The 24,721-nt window shown below is 44.0% G+C and overlaps 1 protein-coding gene across 2 annotated transcripts in view; it reads left to right on the top strand.

Moving 5' to 3' along the window:
• The window catches only part of FRMD4A (FERM domain containing 4A), a 353,071-nt gene that overhangs the window by 68,005 nt on the left and 260,345 nt on the right, over positions 1–24,721 (top strand). Inside the window, exon 1 of one of the 2 annotated variants that reach the window (XM_079304340.1) lies at positions 18,772–18,826. The exons of the other annotated variant lie outside the window; for it this stretch is intronic. Coding sequence (XP_079160466.1) covers positions 18,794–18,826 — 33 coding nt within the window. The 5' untranslated portion in view covers positions 18,772–18,793. Of the gene's footprint in view, positions 1–18,771; positions 18,827–24,721 lie in introns of those variants that run through there. 2 annotated transcript variants of the gene reach the window in all.

A 24,721-nucleotide genomic window follows, 5' to 3' on the forward strand; every position in this document is an offset into this window, starting at 1 on the left:
AAGAAAGCCTACTAGGGTTTAAAAATGCAATGGATTTCAATGAATTTCTTGTCCCACTATTTAACTTTCATGTGTTGACAGCAGCCAGGAGAAACCATTAAAGTTGCAGTTAATGGCAATTGTCAAATTGTAACTTAAATGGGAAAAGCAGAGGGGGGGCAATAAAAATAAATAAGGAGCATGGCCCCCCAGGTGGGATGGAAAAGCCATTGCTTTTGTTAGTCTGAAATAACCCATTTCTCCCCCAATATACAAGAGTATTTCATTCTGTAGAAAAACACAGGTGAAGTGACTTGGCTTAAGACTGCTCATTGTGCTGTGCACCACAGGAGCTGCACAAACCCAAACTGCTCCAACACAAACAGCAAGGGAGGCTCTCCTGGTTGCTGTTCTGAGTGCTGCTATCCTCTAAGTGAAACATGCCTCAGACAGGAGCAGCTTTTCTCCACAAACCTCTGATTAGTCCTCTATGACTTCTCCCAGGGATTCACATTTCCCTATAGCACTCACTTTCTTCCTGTTCAGCAGCTCTGGTGACAGCACAGGATATTCTCTAATTTGAGCTTCCACAGCCATGGCTCAAACCTTCACATGCCCCCCAGGCTTTCCTCTACCAGCCCTGGGAAAGATGCTGGTTCATCACTCCCTGGGTACCAGGGTGAGCTCCCCAAGTCCCCCCAACTCCTCAGTGCAGACAGATTTGACCTCTGTCCTTTAAAGGTGAAAGGCTACAGCCTGACACCATTACACTCCCTAATTTACACTTCATTTGATCTGTTTATATGGCCACTATTTTCCACATCATTGACAAGGCACTGGGTGGGTGATTTGTCACAGGGCTGACAGTTATAGACCATAATGTGTATAAATAGCTCCTGTTTTTTGAGGTAATCAATGGAAAAATGAGTCTCGAAGTCTGAAAGGTTACAAATAAATGTATCTGTTCCTGCCTTTTGCAGGCAGAAGGGGCAGAGGTCTTCACTGGAAACAGCCACAAAAAGCATTTATTTAATGGGCCACCCATGAGCCAAGACCTCAGTTTATACAGAGAACAGCAGCTCTGTTTGTGACAGTGTGCCAGCCTGTGCCAGGCTTTATTTTGCCATCACCAACAGCTCTGCTGTGCTGCCTCACAGGATATAGGGTCAGTAACACCTGCAGGAGTGTGAGGCACCCCAAACTGTGGGGCAGAGCCAGAAAACCAGGGTCCACCATGGGTGCTTACAGGGAGGGAAAAGGATGTGGATCATCCAGCAGTCAATAAATTTTCTTTGTAAGCTAAAAGTTGCAGGTAAACCCTTGTGTTTATCAGCCATGGAAGGACTTAGCCACTCTAAAAGGTTCATTTTTTTTAAAATCTGCTTGCTTTTGAATCACAGCTTTTTTGAGTCACTAAATAACTTTTTATAATAGTTTTCAGTTTAATGACATAAGAAAAGCATAAGACAAGTATGGTGTGAGGTTCATTTTAAATTATCAGTGGCATTGCTGCATGCCCTATAGTCCCTTTTCTATGAGAAATAAACCATTACTATTCTTCTATTCCTCTTTTCTGCCCTGTTTGTAATTTGACAATCTTTTTGCTTCTCTTCAGCACTCTTCCAAGCCCAAAATTTCTCTATTTTATTTTCTCCTTGTTGTGGAAGTCCTGCTAAACCTTTGATCATCTCTCTCTTCTCTGTCTCTCTTCTCTGTTTTTTCAAGACAAAGTCATCAGAACAACACAGAATCTTCAAAATAAGGGTGCACAAAGCAGTGAAATAAAGAAGTCTGTGTTTTATTTCCAACCCTTTCTCTTGGATTTCCTAACATTCATTTTTTCTTTCTCACCACCACTTAGTATGACCCAATGCTTTCAGAAAACTACTCAGTGTCTCCAGCACCTCTCTCATGACTGCTATCAGCACTTTAAAAGCAGCATTGCATTCATATAGGCAGGTTTATTTTCTCTCCTACAACTCACTTTGCTCTAATAGGCACTGAATACCATCTCCCTTTTTACTGCTCTATAATTCAGTGCCCTGAGAGCCTCCCATAGCCCCTCTTGCTCTGGAATTGGCTCTCCTGAATGATTTGTGTCACCTGCAAGTTGTACACTAGAGTGCCTGTCCTTCCTGGGGTTGGGTAGGAGGAGTTAAGGGATAGCAGGGATACTATAAAATACTCCGGTCTTGCTGTGAATTTGGCCTCCATCCTTCTCCAGCTTTCTGCATAGGAGGCTAGAGATTCCAAGGGGGTCAGTGGAGGCTTTCTTAATCCTTGGAGCAAACAAAAGAAAGAGTGGCACTCACAGCATGTGGGCTGAAACAGGAGCTGTGCCATATTGCATGCACACCATGGGCTTTTTATGGCCTCATTAAAGTCAAAGGGTGCTTGCCATCTGCTTCAGCAGGGGCAGCACCAAGGTATAAAAACACTGCACACTGTTTGGGTGATGATTTTGCCTGAGTGCTGGCTGATCCTTGCTGTGACCTGAACTTAGAATCATAGAATCAAAGGACAGTTTGTGTTGGAACTTTAAAGATCACGTTGTTCCAACATCCCTGCCATGGGCAAGGACACCTTCCACTGCACCAGGCTGCCCAAAGCCCCACTCAAACTAGCCTTGAACACTTCCAGGGGTGGGGCACCCACAATTCCTCTTTCAATGTCTCACCACCCTCACCATAAAGGATTTTTTCCTAATATCCAATCTAAATCTGCCCTTTTCCAGTTAAAAGCCATTAATCTTGTCCTATCACCACATTCCCTTGTCCAAAGCTCTCTTGTAGCCCCTTTTGGTATTTGAAGGTGCCCTGGAGCCCTCCCTTCTCTGGGCTGAACAACACCCTCACTCAGCCTGTCTTCACAGGAAAGGTGCTTCAGCCCTCTGATCATCTTTGTGGCCTTCTGTTTTTCAGGAGGGAAAGCAGAAACTGAGAGTAACACAGAGATTTCAAAGATGATGACTGTCTCTCATCTGGTCATGTGTGTCTGAGTGCAGGGAATGAGAAGCAGATGAGGGAACTCTTGGCAATCTGTCCAGTGTGACATCCCATGTCAGCAGGTCTCTGTCTGACTTTCTCTTTTCTTCAATCTTGCAGCTTCACAGCAAGCTGGGAGTCTGCTGGGAAGGCTGTGAGCTAAGTAGGTGACAGTGAGACACAATTGCAGAAGCTGCAATAAGCAGTATTGATTTTGAATAAACACGTGAGTAATATTGACTTAAAGGAGCTCTCTCTTAACAAGTGGAAGGACTGACTGTATCCAAAGGATGGAAAAGTGTAAAATCTCTCTCTGGAGCTGGGTAAGGCAGGTTTTAGTCACAGATAGGAAATCAAGATCTGTTTCCATCATCCGTTTTCTCAGTCCTTTAGTTCTTGGCAGATAAGAACTACAGGTTTTGCAATTGAATGAAAAATAAAAAAAAAGTTTTAGATGGATTGGTAGAGGAAGGGGGACAATGATCAGAGCAATGTAAGCAATTGGTGAGGAAATCATGGTTCAGAGGAGGTAAATGATGCTGAAATGTTGAAGGGAAAAAGAAATTTTAGATACAGGAAAAAAATGAGCTCACAGTGAGGCCATAATGCTTATAGGTAATTAAAAATAAAAGCAAAGCCAAACTCAAAGCCAAACACCTTCTCCCGTGCTGTTTCAGATCCACATCCTCAGGTCCCCTCAGGATAAAGAGAGATATGGCATGGACTCAGTGGACTTTGAATTGGGCTCACAACTCAGGAGTTAATAGCCCTGAAATCAGTCAAGTGAGACACAATGGAAAATCATCATGTTGCCATTTTTCTTGAACGAAGGCAGAAGTTCCTTAACACTTCCCAGTTCTTGATAAGCAAGTTCCAGTTCTTTGGTTTAAGAATCCAAGTCTCACCTCTGAGACTTGCTTGGGATTGCCTCTTTGTTCAGGCAGGCAGCCATAGAAAGGTTTCTGTTGCTGCAAAATGACTCAAAGATCACCACGGACACATGGACATCAACTGGACCCCACAACTCTGATATTCCATGGATATGTGGATTATATTGTGTACAGTAATGCCACAGATGCCTGGCACAGAAGTAAAGAGTTTGAGCTGCTTTGCATAGAATCGCACAGAAAGGAAAAGTAGGGCATCTGGGAGGCAAAACCCCATTTCTTACAACTCCCTGGTTGGTGGTTTGTTTTTTTTTTTTTTTGTATGGCAGCAAGAAGGCTGCTGTATGCAACAGGGGTCTGCAGAAATGAGGGCATCCCTTCTGCACATGCATATTCAAAGATTAAAAGAAAGCTTTGAAATCTTTTCAGAAAAGGGGTCAATTATGTAGATTTTACATGGCTTGTTATTAAGGCCAAAACTCACATCGTTTTCACAAGGGCTGGAGGATACCAAGGCAAGATGTAAGGGCTGGAGTCCAGATTTGCCTGGAAGAAGGGAGGGAGAATCAAAACATTGTTAATTATATCCTCTCAAGAAAGGGCTTGTGGTGCTAGGAATTCATCCCAAGAGGGTAATTTCAAGGCTACAAGTTGTAATATATATTATTGCTGGTCTAAGCAGGAGCAGGGAGGAACTGCAACTGCGGCACCTTTGGTAGCTTTTTGCAGGGGGCTAATAGTAAGTTAAAGGTCTTATTTTGGGGAATATGATATCCTTCCCCCAGCCTGGCTGAAGTCTTCAGCACCAATACAATAATGACTTGAAAGAAAAGTAGTCAACAATGATTTCTGTGGACTTGACAAATGCTTTGATGAATTTTATTACAAAGGCTCTCAAGGAAACCAGAGGCATTTGGTGAAAGGTAAAGTACTGTGTCATTGATTAAAAAACTGGCCAGAACAAAAAACCAGAGCAGGAATGACTAGTTAGTTATTACAATGCCAAACACATAACAAAAGGCTATCAGAGGGAACATATTAACCTTCTTTTCATGCATAAATAAAAGGTTTCATTTAGAGGAATTAAGACTATTATATTTCTTCTTTATCCAATAAAACTCCAGAAGTATTGCTTTTCTCAATTAATATTGTACACATTCTGGGGTTATTAGAAGGTTACTGAAAATATGGTGCTTTGAAAGAAAGAAAAAGCTGAGCTTTATAATGTCCTGTCCAGTGCTGGATGTATTTCTTGAGTCTAGGAAGGAGAGCTGGGTCTTGGTTTTGGAAAAATGTTGTTTTTGTGTTCAGTTTATACAGTACAAAAAAAGAGAATGGTGCATGGATGGGAACAATCAACACATTCTACCTGGACCAAAACCTCACAGTAGGCACAACATTACATTTGGATAGCAACAAAATTTAAAATCCCAACAGAGCAGCTTGCTGTTCCACAGCTGATCAAACTGGATCACATAAAACCATTTTTCAATGGCAAAGAAGATTTCAGCTAAAGATTTAAATATTCTGAACAAGCATCACTTCCCATGGGAAAATACCCAGTTTTCTCAAAAAGCTAAAGCATTTGGTCCCAGATAGTAATTTTCAGAGGAAATTGTGGAATCTTATGATGTACACAGCTTTCATCAGAGGGAAAGACATTTTCTGATCAGCTTTGCAGGCCCTACTATTCCTGACTTCTTAGCATGAATCAGCTCTGAGTAAGGGAATGATAGGATATTGGTATGACACTTTTCTTCTAGAGATGTCAAAACATTTCCCAAAGGAAATGTTTCACCATGGGAAGACTGAGGAGAAGGAGGAGAGCTGAAGGAGGTTCTTAAAGACAGTGTGAGGAATGAGACCTGCACATCCTGGCTCCCCATGCAAGTGCCCTTGCCAGTAAATTGTGGGGTGTGTTATTATCAAATGAAAAACTCTGAGTTGATTTTTCAGAGCTGGCAAAAAGAGGCAATGAATAGTCACAATTAGAAAGCTAACTCTGACTTTTTCCAAAGAGGAAAAGTATAGGACTGCCCATTTATCTCCAAACTCAGTCGAAGACTGTAGAACTCTGCATGAGCATTGTTATTTTCCTTTATCAGCAAGGCATTGTTTTGTTGCATGAAATCTGTATGTTCAATAGATTTGATTTTCCAAGCAGCTGGGTTATCTTGCACTGTGAAGACTCTCTCTTAATCTCAATTGCTGTGCTTTTCTCAGTGCCGTTCCCAGCTGCTCAGAAATGAGCACAGTGCTTTCATCTGTCTTTTCGTGCTCTTATTAGGTATGACAGTCTCAACAATATCTCTATGTAGGAAAATATGAAGGTTTTAATTTGCTTTTTTTTTAATGGGATTGTCAAAAATTATGGGTGAAAAGGTGTTGCTTTTAAATAATGGAAGTTCTGCCACAATAATGATATATTTCTTTAGAGGGATGGGCTTTTTTTTTCCCCCCCAGTGTGTTCTAACACATAATTGCAGCCAATCCTTATTTATCCACAGGAGACAAGGGAACAGAAAAGAGCTGAAATATGCAGAGCTGGGCCATAGGTGCTTTCCAAGTGAAGGTGATACACAATTAGGATTAATGTATGTATCTGATCATTTGGCTTCTGGCAAACATCTTTTGAGACACTAGACTGTGGATCTGCTACTTTTTTTTCCTATCCTCATAAGCCCTTTTTGTGTAAAGAAGCCCTCCTCATGCCATGAGGCAGCCATGATTTTAGAGAACACCTACTGGCATGACTGAAGTACCAACACAACAGGAGAGCAAAGGGGAGCAAAATCCTTGGGAGGATGGGATGCTTCAGTGAAAAGACTGCTCTGAAACCAGACAGTGTTCAGTACCACAAAGTGCTTTAAAATCCAAGCTGGGAATGCCTGAGCATTATTGTCAGCCTTGTAGCTGTCCTGGAGGTAGAGCAATGCAATGGGAGACACAGATCCCTCTGAAAGGTTTCAATATGAGCTGTGTTGTCATTTCTGCTTGAGTTTGAACCTCTCAGTTCAAGGAACTGTTTCATAACCCAACCCCTGTAAAGGTAGGACCAAAGATTTTGCTGTCCAGAAAGGGCCAAACATGCTGAACCTTTAGATATGATAAAGTGGGGTCAAACACAGACTTGGCCCAGACATTTTCCTCCTTGCAGCCCTGGGGAGGAGAGCAAAGGGCTGTGCCAGGAAGCAGGAAGCAATGTGCTCAGGAGGGAGGATTAGATTTGCAAAGTTGTCCACATTTGCATTTCCTACCAATAGTTACAGCATGCAAAACAAGTTCCCTTTTGGAGATTTTTCTGGGCTGCACTCTTGCCAGTGGCTCAACAGAACAGGCTGCACTTAAACCAGAGTGAGTGAGAAGTCACCACACACCCAGCCCAGCCAGCCCAGCCACAGGGTGCTGTCCTGGGGGCCACAAAGTCTGTGTCTACTGCTCCAAATCCAGCAGATCCCAGACAGAGCTCTGAGAAAAAAGAGCACCAGAAAAAAGAGGATGTTCTCTTCTCTGGACCACAATCACACTCCTGTTGTTGTAACAAAATGTGTGAGCAAGGAAATAGTGATAGAATGTACATTTGCTCTGGAAATGTCACCATCAGGTCTTAAGTTAATGTCATTTGGATTAGAGGTGGCTGTTCACATCAGCTGGAAATGTGGCCAACCAACTAAGACAGACAAGTTGCTACAAAGTCAGTCTGAATGCTATTCACTTTGAAATATTTTCCTATTTTCTTACTGCAACTGTGTTTATGAAATATATGCTCAGCACACAGCCACTGTGGGCTTTTTCAACACCTAACCAATACAATATCTGGCCCCTGTATTTCAGATGCAGTGATTCTGAAACTTTAGATACCTGAGGCTATAATAAAGACTGTTAAACATTTTTCTTTACCAAGAAAGCAGCTGGTCTACACAATAGCCTATTCTGCATTCTTAAAGGCTTATTGGTAAAAGTTTGATCTACAGCCCAACCCTCCTGGGCTGGGCAGCCCAAGGCAAAATAGGCCTTTGTGTAATGTACTTTACTGAAGTTTTTTAACAAAATAGATTACCAGCAAAAGCGTTATTTTGCTAGCCCAAGTGTGCCTAAGGACTTTGCCTACATAAGAAAAACTGATTTAAAAAACAAAACAAAACAAAAACACAAACACAACCAAGCAAAGAGCAAAATACAGTAAGTTACTTCTCACCAATGATCTGGAAAATGACACTGCCAGCAGAAACAGAAGTCCTGCATTAGGTCTTTGTCCAGCAGCAGATCAAAGTCTTCCCCTTCTCGTGGGTGTTTGCTCTTTCTGCTGTACCTTACTGCTCTTCACAGGGCAGATAATATAAACCTCAGTAATTCACTTCTATTTTTTTTTACCTTGCATGTTTTTTTCTTTTACCTGGGGTTCTTTTTCTAATCCAACATCTCCCAGATGAATGGACACACAAATTTTGGGGACTGGGGAATGGACTTGGGTTTAGACAGGATGAGGAAGGACAGAAGCCCCTTCACTTGCTCCTGTTAAATAAATCGTCCCCTGATATTCAGAGCCTGCATGTCTGACACTGGTGTTTAGAGGCTGCAGTGCTGCAAGATGAGCTTTCCTTGGGTGAGACAATTTTACCTCCCAGATGGTTATCACTAGTGGGCAATAAATCCAGTGATATTTCTAAGTGGCCTTTTAAAGTGAAGATTGCTTAATTGTCTATAGGACACTGATTTAGAGAAAAATACATATGTGTTCTGTACATTTTTTCAAAGCACAAGATGTTAAGGATGTTTTTAAACTGCATTAAAATTAGAATAGCATCCTTTAATAGATTTCCAAATCCATGTGAGGTCCTGCAGGTATTAAAAAGTGTTTTAAGGTGAAACTATGGCCACTCAGTAGTGGTCAGCTCTGGCAGCCAAACACACCCTAAAGCCCAGCTGGTTTAGGTCTATGTGTATGATGCAGACAAGGAGAAGCTGCTGTTCCCTTGACATTTGCCAGGCAAGAGCCAAGGGCTGCCCAGGTAAGGGTGTTGAGCACAGGAGGTCTCCCTCCCCCTTTCCACAGTTAGCCACAGATGTAGCTGGTACAGGTGGGGATGCCCCACTAACAGGTTAAGCAGAACTATAAGGAGCAGTTTGCTGGTGATTTTTAGTGAGGGGGGAAAAAAAAAGATATAAAAATGTATTTGTGCCTGGCAGGGTTGATCTGCACAACTAATCCTTTGCAGTTCTTTTGCATCTTCCATCTGTGATTTCACAGTTAATAGACTTATCCATGCAGTGTTCCTCTGAGGTATAGATTATCTCCACTTTCATAGTGATAAACCCAAGTGCATAGGGGTTTGAGACATAACTTGCCCTAAACCCCCTAGGGATTGCAAGGCAGAGAGCAGAGCAGACCTGGGTCCCTCCTTAGCACCCTCAGGTGGGGTCCCTTTTCCAAGGAGACTCACAGCAAGTCATGCTGCACATGGACAAGAGCCACCACACTGCACCCAGTGCCCTTTACCATTGCCCAAAAACTTCAGCAAGGATTTGTGGGTCTGTCCAGAGCATGAAATATGGAGCTGCTCTTGTGCCACACGTGTGAGCCCTGAGGTGCAAGTCAGGCCACTGCTCATGGACAAATGCCACAGCCCCATGATGTGCTGGGTTTATTTTTAGCTGTCCCAGCATCAATATCCACACAGCAGCACTGGTCACATCGATCATGCTGATGCTTTGAAGATCAATGTGTGTAGCAGCCCTGGCTACAGCTCTGTGGGCTGATCAAAGCTCCATCCTCCACTCAAAAGTCTGAACTTCATCCCTCTGGAAGCTGTGGGTGACTGTCACTCGTTATATGCTTTGGGTTACACCTGCAGAACTCCTGTAAGGACTCATAGAAGACAAGCATCAGCCACCCTTGGATCAATAGCAGACAAACCCCATGCCATGGATTTCTTTCTTTGACTGAACAAACTGGCCCTTTAATTGTGTTTTTGCACATTGATGCTACCTTTAAAATTGTTTTTAGTAAGCAGAATAAGATAAATAGGGAAGGACAGCTAAGAAGTGGTCATATCACACATGCAGTAGCAGATAAAAAGCAGGTGAGGAAACACTTTACAGGAAATTTGGAGGAAGGTTAGGTGCCTAGCAGTCATTACATCCGGGTGATGCTGGGACTTCAGTGTGATGTTAATTAACTGTTTAATTTATTGAACTTTGCAAAGTTAATGACCTCTGCAAATATCCCAAAGAAAGGTTTCAGGCAAATTTCAGGCTTTCGCCACATGTTATAGAACTACCATTATTTTAAAAAGTTCAGCTCCATCATCACAGTGATTGCTCTTCTTATTGCATGCAAAGTATTTCAGATGGGCAATCAGGGTGTTAGGATAATGAGCAGAAACCTTAATGAGATGCTGTCATCCTTACTTCTGCCAGGATTGTAGCACAAAAACACACAAAAAATTGCATTTTTCTTAGGCAGTGAGGGCACATGTCACCTGTTCCTAGCACAGGTCAAGGAACTGAGCCTTAGAAGTGACAGTTCATTCCACTTGCTATACAGAAATGATAATGGTCTGGCTAAGCTGGAGCCAGTCACACTCTAGATATGTGGAGCTGTCTGAGATGAATCCCACCTCTTTCTTGGTGAGTTTTCTTGCTGTTTCCAGATGAAGAAAGACTGGGGCCCCTGAATTTTAACAGCCTCTAATAGTGCCATGAAATCCAGTATTGGCTATTAATTCAAATGAGGCTGTTATGCAAGTGGGGATTGTTGTTCAGGCTGAAAACAGGCTGATGATATATATTCATTATATGTAGAAGCTCTGCTGTGCCTTGCTGGGGATGCTGTGCTGGCATCTTTATTTTATATCTTTATTGACATCCTGGGAGATGCATAAATGTCCCATTAGCCCCTGCCCCAAGGAACTGAATCTGGGAATTTCGTGAAAGAGTTTGAGAGGACCAAGAGTTTGAATGAGCTGAATGGATCCCTGATTTTCTTTGGCTCTTGTCTTCTTTCCAATGTCAGTGAAACCTTGGTCAGAAACAATCACAGCTGGAACATGCAGTGGCCAAAGGGCATCACCAGGGGCTTGGAGCACAAAGGGGACAGTGACCTAAGGAGGGCTCACAGGCAGGTGCTGAAGCAGCCATGGGCATAATTAGAAATATCCACTACAACATAAGGCAACATGCTATGAACATCAACTTTTGTTTGGGAGAGCCCCAAATAAAAAACTGGGAGCCCCAGTTGAGATGAAAGGGATGTCTGGCTCCTACCCCAGGAGACAAATCTGGGGATAGTGATGACTCTGAGTTTCAAGCAGTTCTCTGGTTCTAGAGTGGGATTCATCAGGGATGGAAAAACTAATATAAAAATACTTAAAATGAAAAAATGTAAGATTATCATGAAGAAAAATGATACCACATATTTCCCTTGGTCCTGTGCTCTGGCATCTGATCATGTCCTGTTAAGCAGGAAATAAGGGGAGTGCAGGATTTACCTCAGACTCTGTCATCCAGGGGATCCTCCTGACTACAAGGTACTTCACATGCAGAAATACCTTCTGAGACCTGCCAAACTCTGCCCCAGCCTTTGCCCTCAGAGGGATCAAACCTGCACAAACACTTTGGAGAAGAGATGGTCTCTGATGGCTTTTTTCAGCTGGGGTTCTGTTTTGTGTCAAAACTAAACCAACCTTTAAAGATTAAAGAATCTCTGCACAAAATAATATTTTATAGGACTCCTTTTGGGCAATCCCAGATTATTATTATTATTATCATTATTATTATTTTTTTTTTACTTTCTCAACCCCTTCTTTACCCTTGCCCCTGTCTTCAATTTTTGTCTCATGCAACCTCTTCTGTTCACTCCCTTCTTTTCTCTCCTCCCCAGGCCCAAATACCAGAGTCCAGGATTTACACACTTGTAACAATTTACACTTCAGAAAAATGGCTGGTTTTCTCTTAATGCCTTGTCTGCCCTCTGACAGCTGGTTTTCTCTTCCAGCATACACAGAGTTGTGTTCAGAGAGCACCAAGTGCATTTATGAGCTTTTGCAGAGTATCTGGGAGTCACTTTGCATCAGAGGTTGTGCTTTTACAGACATGAGGTGGCTATAATCAGATTTCTAACTGAGAGCATAATAGCTGTGCTTTAGCAGAGTTGTAGCTTTGGGAAATGGTGTTTAATTAGACAGAGATATTGACAGGGATGGGATTGGAGTCCTTTACACTGGAAAAACAGCATCTCTTACCCTGTTCTGTTGATTTCTTCTTGCAAACCAAACACAAACACAAACACTCAGTGTTTGTTGCTTTCTACATCGTGCCCTGTTTGAATGGTTACTGAAGTGGATGAATAAATCATCTGACTGTTGAAACTGCATACATAGACCTAATGCTCTAGTGAAAGGCTTTGTGTGTGTTTTGACTGTAAACGTCCAGAACAGCAAATATACCTAGCAGCAAAAGGAAAATATAGCTCAGTTGCTATTTAGGGAAGGAAGCCCCTTCATATTTCTAGCACATGTTTTGTCAGAAGACTGGGAAGGATGCTCAGCCTCGTGGCTGTACCTGCTGGGAGCCAGGACTGCCAGAGGTCATTTTCTCTGCTGGGGCAGAGATTTTACACAGCAATTCTCGATTTGAGTCTGTGAGCCCCAGCTCTACAAGTCCCATTTTTCATCTGTAGGTCCTCAATGCATCTATAGATCCTCCCAGTGAGCCAGGATGGAGGCAACAAAAAAGAAAGTAGACAGAGCTTTGCCCAAGCCACCGAGCCAGATCCTGATCCTGGGAATCTGCTTCTTCAAACAAAGCAGTCCTCATCTCTGCTGAGGTGGTTTATTTGTGTGGTAGAGAGGCAGCTTTTCCTTCCTAAACTGCCACACTGGCTTAACAGGAATCATGATGACAATGGCTGAGATCATTGATGTGTCATAGAGATAAATGCCTTTCAGTTGCTGGAGGAGGATGGACAGACCCTGATGGTCCTGCCAAGCAGGGCAGGGTGCTGAACTGGCTTTGCTGTAACCCATTCTTCTCAGACTTGTGCAATGACCTATGGCCCTCAGATATGAGATTTTTTTGTCTGTCATCCAGATTTGGAAGGCAGCTAAGTCAGTCTTATTAATACTTCAAGAATTTAATACTCATCATACCGTTTTTGCTTTTGTGGAAAACTGTTCTGGAAAAAAACAGGTCATTAGAGTCTTAAAGACAAACTCCAGTAAAATAGTTCCTGTTTCTAGCCCTTACTGGAATTGGTGCCATGCAAGGGTAGGTGGCAAATGATTCTGAAAGCACTTACTCATGCAAATGCTGCATCGGTGGAACAGCTTGTAAAGAGCTGGGGTGTGTCCCCTCTTCAGTTCCTCAGGGGCAGGTCCCTCTCCCTCAAAGGACTGAGATCTGCTGGCAAACTTGGAGGGGAAAACCTCTCTCCGTTTTGAAAATACGCCCCACAACCAGCAACAAATAAACAGAGCTCCAGTTCCTCGGTGCTGCCAAAGCAGCACACCCAGCAGAGCTCTGCTCCTCCCTTGCATCAGCCACAAAGCTGCAGCTGAGCTGTGTCTCTATCCTTGGTGCCTTGGCGTGGTACCAAGCAGGAAGCACTCAGATAAGCTTTTGGGATCCAGCAGCTTTTGCAGGGCTGCTAAGCTCAAAAAGAGCCCAGTGCCTGGCCACTGGCTAGTAAAAAAGCATATTTCACTCTTAAAATCAGTGCTGTGAATGTGGCCTGTCTGGGAACAAAGCTTTATATGTGCAAGGAGATTGCTCCAGAATGAGATCTGATACATCATATTTTTTTTACCTTGTTTATAACTTCATCTGTAGATTAAGAGGAGACTGAAGAGGAAGTGCCATCCCAGAGAGGATGCACCCAGCCATCAGCACAACCCACAGTCTGTGCCAGGCTGCATCCTCCTGGCATCTCTGGAGATGGGAGTCCCCAGGGTAGCAGTGCTGTGAGCTGCACCCACACGGGTGGGCACCTCTTCTCCCAGACAGAGCTGCTCTCACCTTCCTTTGCAATCCTAAAAAAAAAAAAAAAAAAAAAAAAAAAAAAAAAAAAAAAAAAAAAAAAAAAAAAAAAAAAATCCGCTTTTTTATCACCAGGAGGTGCCAAATCTACTTGAACAGCCTGGGCAGTAGCAGGTGGGATTCACCACCATGTGCAACACCTTTGCTTTTTAGGAAATGTCTCGAAAAATAAAGCACATAAAATTATTTATAGCTTAGGCTTTGGGGTGGTTAGACCCCTTTTTTTCACTGTTCACTATTTAGGGGAAAAGGACCAAAGAAAGGAATTTCAGGACATTTTCAGGTGTGTATTTTTCCTGAATGAATGAACGAAAGTTAGACTGATTGATTGATTCATTTCTTTCCTGCAGCACAGGGAATTAATTATTTAAAGCAGATATTTTTAATGGGGAGAAAGAAAGCCCTAAAAGGGACTAGATCTTGAAGAGCATGAGCAAATCTTTTCCTTTTTTTAGGTAACCCATGAAAAGTTTGCTTTCATGAAAAGCAAAGGAAACCTGGAGAAGCAGTGATGAGAGAAGCACAGTAGCAATAATATTCAAACCATTTGGAAGCAAATGTTCTGCTTATGGGAAGTATGCAACAAAAATAAATAAAAAAAAAAAACAAGCATGAAAGGCACTACGAGTGTTAAATATTCATTAGTATTCCCCGCACCGCCTGCTCTAAATATAAGATACGTTTCAGCACAGCCCTGGTGTGTGGCTGGGATGTTTCCCTCCCTCGCAGGATGCTGTAGCCATTCAGCTGCGGGGCGTTCCCATGGCAACAGGCGATGCTACCTTTTGTCAGAGGATGAAGTGCCCGTGCGAGGTCGGCCGGGGGCACACGGCTGCAGCCTCCCTGTCCATTGTCCCTTCACAGCTCTGCAGGAGATGGCAACTTTTTGCATCACAGACCGGTTGGGACTGGGTCCAAATCCAAATTCTCTCTGTGTTTCAGGGCTGGTACAGGCAGCACAGTTTGGCTTTGTGCTGGCATCCCCACCCTGAAGGTTAGCAAGTGTTCAGCTTACAGAACTTTATCCCAGCCTGAATGTACCCACAAAGGTGAGGGCTCAAATATCACAGAGTTCAGCTGTTTCAAGGACCCTCAGCCAGTAGTCTGACAGTGAGCATAAGGATTTTTGGGGCCGTTTTTCCTACTACTGGGTATGTAGGGCAAGATACAGCTCCAGTGTCAGGCAGCTAAATTCAGCCATTTACATCTACTTGGCCAAATATCAGGATAATCTCTTTTCACTTTCTGGTCCATGGAGGTTTGTCAAGGTAGTCAGCAGAGCCTAAAAAGAGATGGAGCTCCAAGGCTGAATCCAGGTAGGACATATCAGGTTCCAGGTAGACATCTGCCTTGGTCTGCTGACTAGAGTCCAGCACACATTTAAATTATGGCAATATAGGAGAACATTGCAAGGTTTCTCACTCCCATGACTACTTAAGGAGCCAAGGGTAATTGCATTCCCATTTTCTATGGATATGGTGGTTTGAATCCAGGACAGGATGAACCTCTGCAACACCTGTGTGAACCAGACCAGTTGGTCCCTTCTTCTGCAGATGGAGAACCTGAGATATGCTGGGTGTAGCTGCCCAGGATCTGAGTCAAATGCTGGTCCCCTCTCCAGATGGGGATACAAGTGTTCACATGCTCCTTTTGCCTCTGCAGTGCCTTTGATCTGAAATCACAGGAGCAGAGGCTGTAGAACGAGTCTGCAGTAATTTGAGCATTGCTGTGAGTCGCAGCCCAGCAGAGGAACGAGGTGTCAGACCATGGCACACGCTCTTGTGGCACTGCACCCCCAGCTAGAGCAACCAAAGCTCTCACTTTAAAGTGAAAATAAACTTCCTTGGCTACCACAGCTGTAAAATTACTGCTCTGAATGTGACAGGAGGGGTTGCAAGCAGTCTGGAGCACACTGCAAGTTCCTCCTGCTCCTGTAGCACGAGGAGGGCAGGCTGGTGGCTGCACAGGCTAAAGCAGTGTCTGCCTAGTACAGCTCTAGTCCAGCCTAGTGCCTGGAGTTTGAGAGGAGGATGATGAGGTGCACAATGCCCACCCACCCACTGATGCTCCAGCTCTTACAGGAAGTTGCCAGGCTTTCCAAGGAGCCAAGACAAAGCCAGCACAGGCAGAACCACTTGTGTGCCCTGGCCCCACTGGTGAAGGGGATGTGGGCAGATCTTACTGTCACACACAACATGTCAGCTGTGGCTCATGGTGATGCCATGCAGGAGCTCACAACTTGCCCAGGGACCCAGGGTATCCTTGAGATGGAGCTGGGGGTCACAGTTTGCACTCCCAGAGAGGGAGACTCGCTGCTGGCTCAGAGCCACAGGTGCTGCTCAAACAGCACCATGCTCTTTCCCATTCCTGCTCATCCTGCTGAGCTGGGCTCTGCTCTGACTCATGCAATATCAGCACAATTCCCAATCCATTCAGATCAGAGAGGCTTTGAGTGCTGCTGAACCAGAAAGGCCCCAGCTTGCTTTTCTGGTCCCAGACTGAATTACTCTTTTGGACTTTAGGAGAAATGCCTTTTTTTTTTTTTTTTCCTTTTGCTTGTAAACAGAGATAACACAGGGAAGCTCATGAGGCACAGTGGTGTAGCCTAGTTCAAAGTAGAGCTGAGTTTTAAGAGAATTGGGTGTTCATACTCTGCCATGGATGCATCCCCCACATTATCATATTGCATTAAATCTTGAACACCTGACCTGACATCTCCAAAATAGCCAAAAGCTTCTCTTCCTTTACATTCCTCTTGAGGCTATGGACAGTCAAATTCCCCTGACAATTTGGGCAAGATGATGTTTTACAAGATGCACAGACTTGTAAGCCTCTCATCAGAGTCTGGCCCAGTGTTGTACAGTAGAAAAATCACAACAGCCTTGTCTCACTGGAGACTGGAATTCATGTAGCCATTTATTCAAAGTCTTATTAAAGTCTTGTAAATACCAATAGCAAAACACATTTATATAATACCAGCAAGAAACAGATGAGCCTGCCAGCATTCTACAGTCTCTATAGCTCTGGAAAACTTATCTCTGCCTTCAGTATGATATGATCAGATTTGTTCATGTTTGATAAGAACCTGAATTTGGCTGAAAACAGTTAATTATATTTGATATTAATATTAATCACTGTAGGGGACACCTCCCCTCCCCCCTGTTTTTAGCCCATAAAGAATAATAAGAAAAATGGCCTTAAACTCAATATCTACATGGTAGAAAAGACTGGAAGAGATAGAGAAGAAAAGGGATGTGTGGGGTTGAAGACCCTCATATGTGTTACTTTTCTGGGAGCATTTCTGCTAGAGCTTGAAGGGAAGGAACTTTGTCTGTCCCAGGCTTTGTATCCTGGGATGCCATGAGCCAGCCATGACACCACCATGGACATTTTCCACTACACCTTCTCCTTCTCATTGTAGCTGCAGGAGCCCAGGCTGGGCATGAAGAACACATGGGGTCAGAGATGGTCCCTGGACTGAGCAGCAAATCACTTTGAGAAGGAACTGGTCTCTCTTTTTGGTTTTGCAGGAGCCTCAGTGGCTGTCTCAGACCAGAAAGTACAGTTTAAGTGGTGAAAGCGAATTGAGGTGAATCCCCATCATCATCCAGAGATCCATGGTATTTTCAGGAGTTAATCAGATCCAGCTCAGTGCATGTATCAGTGACTGTCCCTGAGCATGTAGCTTTGGGGCCTAAGAGCTGGTGTTAAAGGGCATTAGAAATTTCCACCTCTAATACGCTCTAACCAGCCTGACAGTGATTTTTCTAACATTGAAAATCGAGTTCTGGTGGTGTAACAGGGTTTTTAATTTTGCTTTTGGATAGCAATTGATACTGGTATGTGGAAGGTTACCCCCTGGGCTGAGGAAGGGGATTCCTTTTTGGTTTTGTGTTGGGAAGTGGGGTGGCCCCCAGGGGAGCTGACCTTCTGAGCAGTGATGGGCAGCTGTGCTCATTTGATGGCATTTCAGAAGGGTTTTACTTTGGACTGATGTGATCTGGTCCTGTGGACTGAACACTTATATGTTTGTAGGTATGAAGCTCGTTTTATTTGGATTTTTCTCTGAAAGAGCTTCAGTCCTGGCATCACTTCATAATGGCAAACAAAATGCATAAAGCACGAGCAATGGGGGAATTTTCCACAAAGGCACGCTCTGATCTGAATTAAAATGCTAATAGCAATGCATTCAGGGAGTATCTTTTGCTGACCAACTTTGCAGGAGTATATTCCTTTTATTCAGTGCGCTTTCCTTTCTTTCTCTCCCTCAATTCCCGGCTGACAATTGACAGGAACTCCCTTTCAGCGTGGGTTTGGTCCCTCGCTGACAGCAGAAAACGCTCCAACTGCGGCGTTCCCCGAGCAGGGAAAACCTCCTGGGCTGAGGCTTGGGATGAGGATTACACCCTTTTAAGTCAGTACCGGGGAATCCACGATCTTCCACGGTGACGAAGTTTTCTCGGTGCTTTCCCAGCTGGCAGGGGGAGCGGAGGAGCATCCATCGCGTTGGCGGACCAGCCCCAGCTCACAATAGGCAGGGCAGGGCAGGGTCCTGCACCTTCCTCCTCCTCCTCCTCCTCCTTCTCCTCCTCCTCGTCCCTGCCCAGCGCTGGGACCCGGGGCTGGGCTGGGATCGCCCGTCCTGTGCTGGATGCATTACGTAAGGCGGGGATCGTTTGTCCGCCGCGATGGTGCGAACATAGCTGCGGGCAGATGATGCACGGAGCGGAGAGGAGGGACAGAGGAAGGTGTCTGCAGGAGCCGAGCGCTGCGAGCTGCCGGGCTGGCAGCTGCACCCGCCAAGGTGTCGCTGGCTGTCCCTGACATGCTCTGGTTTCTGTGGGATGCTTGAGACGGGCACCAGACTCTAAGTTGGGGGACGAGGATTGGCATGAGGATCGGACCAAAATGGAAGGGCTTCTGTCTCCGATGAGAACGAAGGTAGGGGAAGATGTTAATGTCTTTTGAAGCTCAGTTTACTCGACGAGGGGAAGGGGAGTTGCGAGGCTAGCTCTGTGAATAGAGGGCTCGCCGGGCTTTTGTCTCTTTTCTTTCTTTCCTTCTTATTTTTCAAAACTATGCTCGTGAATGTAACTCGGCAGAGGAGCGACAGCAGTTGCCTCCAAGAGGGGAGTAGCGCATCACTCTCCCTCGACAGAGATGACCTTTGTGAATGAGTTTTCCTTTTGGAGCAGACAGCCATATTTTTGTTTGAATTTCCAGTTGGAGGCTCTCATTGTGTCAGCGTGTGTGTGTGCTCGGGGGAGCTGCCGGGGGGAGCGTACCTGGGCACAGCACGGATGGGGACACCGGGCTGCCCCAGCGGGGTTTGCAGCAGCAAGGGGGGCACGGAACAGCAAAGCGGGTGATTTTGTGCCCAAATACCCCGCCAGAGTGGGAAACCTCTTGTTGTGGACCCGGACCAGAAAGCTGTAACAGAGAGTGAGTGTTCAGAGCTGAGGAATTGCTGCACTTGTCTGCTGCCTTCTCACACTCTTAACTCTCTTTAAAGGTTTGACAGTAATCCCCGTTATTAAAGAAACTTGAATTCCAGCAGGGAAAAGACAGAGGAACAACAGTGATGGCTTAGTTTGTAAAATTTCTTCCCGTGCCATTATTTCTTTGTGGGTGTGGGACAGACTGAATCTTGATTGCATTTTATTTAGTCACTGCCTCCATCCCATGTGGTAACTGCCTTGGGTAAATCCTTCTGATTTCAGTCCATCACCACATTCGATCCGACTCTGTAGTGATGTATCTCAAGACTGGAAGAATTAGAATTCAGTGGCAATTCTCGCTGGCAACAGGGTGTCTTTGTATGTCTTAGATGCAAACAGTTTTGAAGGGGCAGTCAGACAAGAGTTGCTTTCTATAAATGCCAGACTTGAAAAAATCCTGTGGAATTGTCTGGTCCAGCCCCTGTGCTGAAGCAGATCAGCTAGTCTGGTCTCCTCAATTACATCCCTGCCATACACTATCCTAAATTAAAGACTCTTCAATGATTTAAAGTCTTTTCAATATTAAACCCAAGAAAAGTGATTTAAATAAAAATAATTTTCCAGCAAATGTCCGCACTGCAATTCTCCAGGGGAGTAATTTTTTTCCACTTTAATTCAGGTTTTTTTTGTCTTGAACAGTAAGTTGATAATTTAAAAAAGAACCTGCCAACTTCATATAGCTCTCCATTACCAAGAACAATGCTATGGGCAGTTTTTAGAATGAAAAATTTATAAGGGATTATAGACCCAGCCATTCATATCTCTCATTACTGAGGAATACATACATTAATGTTCGGCTTTGTAAGGCATTTCTCAGTATTATTTTTTAAAAATCAGATAGTAGAGGACACCCCTAGCAGCTGCCCAACATTTCCATCTCGTTTCCATTATTAGAAAACATAACTTTCGTGGCTTTAGCTGATGTTTCCATTCTGCTCCTCTAACCAGGCTTGAAAGGACTGCTGGAGGCAGTCTCTCCCAGGGCTGGTGAGCTCTCAGCCTGATGTGTGGATTACAGTCAGACGTGTGTAGTATCAGCACCTGCAGCCTGTGTGAAGCTATAAAAATGACAGAGTAGAGTAAGGGAAGTGGTCCAGGACTGGATATTCTGTTTGTTCATCTGACCTGCTTCATAGCTGGAATGTAAATCCTAATAATACCATCCATAAAATGTAATCTCAATTGCCATTATCAAGTAATTTATTGATCGTATAGAAAAGTATGCTTGGGAATTTTGACACAATCCTTTGGATCACAATCTGCCTTAATGTTAAAGAAAGGGAGAGATTCTGACCTCCTTTGTGTATGGGAAAAGCTTCTCAAGCCATAGAAATGTGATTCTCAATCAGCTATGGCAATGATGTAAGATCAGTGGGATTCTCTGGAAGATCCAGATCCTGACGTTGGTGTTACGTTGCTGCTAATCTGGAGCAGCTCCATGGCAGCTGATGGAGATATTCAAATAGACTGTGAAATAAAGATCAGGATTTGGCCCTTACATCTCTACCTTTCAGAGAAATAACAATGCATAGATCACTTGAATAGATTTGAAAATTAATTTCATTTCCAAGATGCTTCATGGCTGGCAGTGACTCCCTGCTCCCTGCCAGAAAATCAAGTGTAGAATCTATTAACTCCCCAAATACAACGTTAATATGTGATGACTACACAAAAAAAAAACAAACTTGACAACAGCAAGGCTGCCAACGTGCCAAGACCCCTGCCTGTCACACTCCCTGATACTGCCTCGTTTTCCTCCTCTATTCCCCCGTCTGTCTGATCCCATCTGTTGTCACTTGTTTTACACTAAGGCTGAAACTGTTGAGGGCTAGTTAGAAGTTTTTTTGTCCTTTGGTTTGTGCAGTGAAGTGAAGGGCAGTGGGCTTCTGGTCATTTCAGGCAAAAGCTCCTGGAAAGAGCCTGGAGCATCTGGGAGCTCCAAGACTTGAACCTGTGTGAAAACATCTCCCTGCCACAGTGAAATCCAAATAAATATTTTGTTTTATCCTTAGAGTCCCTAGCAGCTCTCTTTAGCCAAATAGAGCTAGATTTTCTCAAATCTAGACAGAAAGCTAAAACCAAACAATTTTCTTTGTTTTCATGGGTAAGGAGGAGCAAGAGCTGACTCTGCAGGCAATTCTCACAGTCTGTCATCAGCAGGTGAGGACAGCCTACATCTGCCTCTCATAACCAAATGCAAGGGTCCCTGGAATTAAAATGAGGTCTAAATCCCTGCAGGTGGGCTTGGGTGAATCTCGTGGTGGCAGTTGAAAATGAGATTGCTGTCAGCTCTTTGGTGCCTATTGTTTACAGTGGTTGTAACTCCACACCAGATCTAACACAGAGGGACAGGTGGGCACATCTTGGCTAAAAAAGTTCAGTTTATTGTGCAGGAGGGCTGGAGACACTGGGCAGAGATGTGTCCTCACTTCTCCAGCCAGCTCCATGGCAGAGCTTGCCAGCAGAGGGCTGGGAATATACAACCAAGAGCATATTTCATAGAGGACTCGTTTCTCATTCCACGAGGTAATAACCCATTTGGTTGCTGGGCCATGCTGGGTGATCATACAGTGGGTACTTTAGAAACTCTTTAAAATATTTGGAAAATTGGGTATAAAACACTAAGCCCATTACACCATGTATTGGGTAATTAGAATGGGTGATTAAAACATTTCTGCTTTTGTACAACCAGGATGCACAGATGCAGGAATTCTAGGGAAAGGGAAGGGGCTGGTATATCAAAACTGAAGCAGATAAGTAGAACACACTGAAAGGCAAAGTTACTGCATTTTTGTGTTGATGATTAAATTTCACTTGATTAGAAATAATGGGTGGGTTGTAAATATTTGGTAGGTTAATAGAGGTACTTATAAATATTACCAGAACCAGTTAAATTCTGCAGCCTAGGATGTCGAGCTCCCATTTTCAGAGCAAATGAATGTACACAATAGCAATGTCCCCATGCCACCTTAAGAGAGTGTGAAGTTGATTGAGTACCACGAAGTGAAAAGAATGAAGAAATGCATAAATATTGCACTCCTTTTGTTAGCCTCCATTTTAATTTGTTTTATAATCCTCAACACATGCACAATTTGCCTTAACCCTCAGTGCATCGCCTTCAGCAAATTACACTGGCATAAGAATTTCAGTAATTTCAGTTTCTCTGCTGCTGCCACTTGCCAGTGCACGCTACTGAATTTGCAATGAGCACCTGGCTTGAACCACCAGAACTGGCTACTGCTCTATTTTCCTTTCAGAAGCCTGTGTTTGGTGCTTTTTTGTTTATCAAAGCACTGCTGCTCTTTCAGAGCAGCTGAAAGAACTTTTTCAATGAACTTTTCGTCTGTTCAGAAACACACGCGGAGGGTAAATGGAGATTAATTACTGTCAAATTTACGAAGCTTTGCATCCAAAGATAATGAATTTTGAGTGTTCCTGTGTACAGCAAATTCAGCAAGGGAACTCAATAAATAAAGTGTGTAGTATTTAGATAGTGCTCTTTAAGCATTAATGGGACTGTTCTCGTTTATTGAATCTTATTAACTTTATCTGTTTATTGTAGATTTTGGGGATTAGCAAGCTCCCATGGTGTTACTGTTGGTTTGTTAAACCCTGTGGGCTCTGCTTTCAAAGCCACTTAGTTTTTGACCGCTGGATCTCTCACAAGAATGGTTAAATTGTCCTTGTGCCTTAGAGAAGTTCACAGTGAGTCGAAGCAGAGAAACTTTGGGAAGTACACTATTCCCTGAGAATCCTAAATAGCAAAGACTGTGACAGTTGGCCTTTGAGATTGTTGGGGAGGAAATCAGGAGGGGAAATAACCCCTGGGAAAGCGAAGTCTGGAGTCTGGGTTACACCTTTGGATTGCTGTAGTCTTTCACCCCTCTTGGATGGCACTGAAAAGAAGTTTATATAACAGGGTTTTGTGCATCTGCATGCAGCAAAACATTTGAACAGATTCTAAACTTTTATCTTGCAAGTGATCCTGTAGAAATTCAGGTTAGGATCCTGCACTGTCTGGACAGCTATGCATATTAAAATCACTTTACAGCATTTTTGTGGAAGCCAAGAGGCAGAATCATTCCTTTGCATATGCTGTGAAACCAGTCCTGGTGTTTTTAAGAATACCAAAAGACAAGAGTTGCCCCCATTTTTCCAAAACCATTCACATTGCTTCTATGGAGTCTAAGATCCCTGTTTTGATACAACTGTGTTTTTCACTCTTATTTTGAGTATCCCACCATGATAGACCCACACGGGTGCTGACACAGAGTGAGATTTCCAAAGCCATTTATTTCTGAGGCTTCTGATCTGCCACAACATTTCAGGTTCCTGTGCAGCCACCCAAGGACACAGGAAGCTCATAGCACCAAGTGGAAGTGCTGGTGTTCCCTCAGCAGCCCCTGCACAGGCTGTCGAGCAGCTGAGGGGGTACCTCCTCCCTGCCTTATTCCCAGTTTGACACAGAGGTTAATGAGGCCATATGTAATTCTCTGAGCTTGTAGATAGTTAAAAAGAAAGGCAATTCAAGAAATAATGAAGTCTTAGGTCTGCTACTGTTAATCATAATTTTATAAATACCTGAGAGAGTGGATGTAAGGGCATAACTCAGAGCAGAGTTTGGCTTTGGAACAATTGTACCATAACATTATGCCTCTGGAAAAGCAGAGCAGTTTCTGTTCTGTAGCATTTCCTAAACCCATTCAGATTTCAAGACAATATATCACTGAACATAAAATGAAAGGTTATTTTTCCTCCTCGCTGTGCTTTGCAGCAGAGCAGTGAGCTCCATGCCTGACTGGGTCCTGCACCCGTGCCCAGTCACAGCAGGGATGGGTTATTTACTGTCCAGGAGAGGAAATCCTGTGTGTCCTGGGCAGGAGCTGGACACTGTGCTCCTAATGGGAATTGCATTGCAGACCATCAGGAGCTCAAAATCCAGCACAGGCACTTGTATGCCTAGTGCTGGATCATGAGAACACAATCCCTGTCCCCAGATGCTCCCTGCTGAAGGGTGGGAGGAAATAGGAGCATTTTGCCTCAGTTTTTAAGGAGGAAGGGTTGTGGTTCAGACTCATGACCCAAAGTCTGGGGGTGCTGTCCATTCTCAGCATCCTCAGGAGCACAGCTGAGCCCAGGCTACACTATCCTAGGACCCACCCTTGGCTGCACACCAGGCTGAGCAGCTTCAGCTCTTGCTGAGCTCTCCCTTGACATCAGCCCCCGAGATGAACCAGGATAATCACAGAGCTGGGATTACTTTGTCTTTCACAGAGAGTTTGATCCCCTCTCTGCCATCACCACATCACTGGGAGGTGCAGTGAGGCTTGGCACTGCT

The sequence above is a fragment of the Erithacus rubecula genome (genome assembly GCF_903797595.1).
Source record: "Erithacus rubecula genome assembly, chromosome: 4".
Lineage (NCBI taxonomy): Eukaryota > Metazoa > Chordata > Aves > Passeriformes > Muscicapidae > Erithacus > Erithacus rubecula.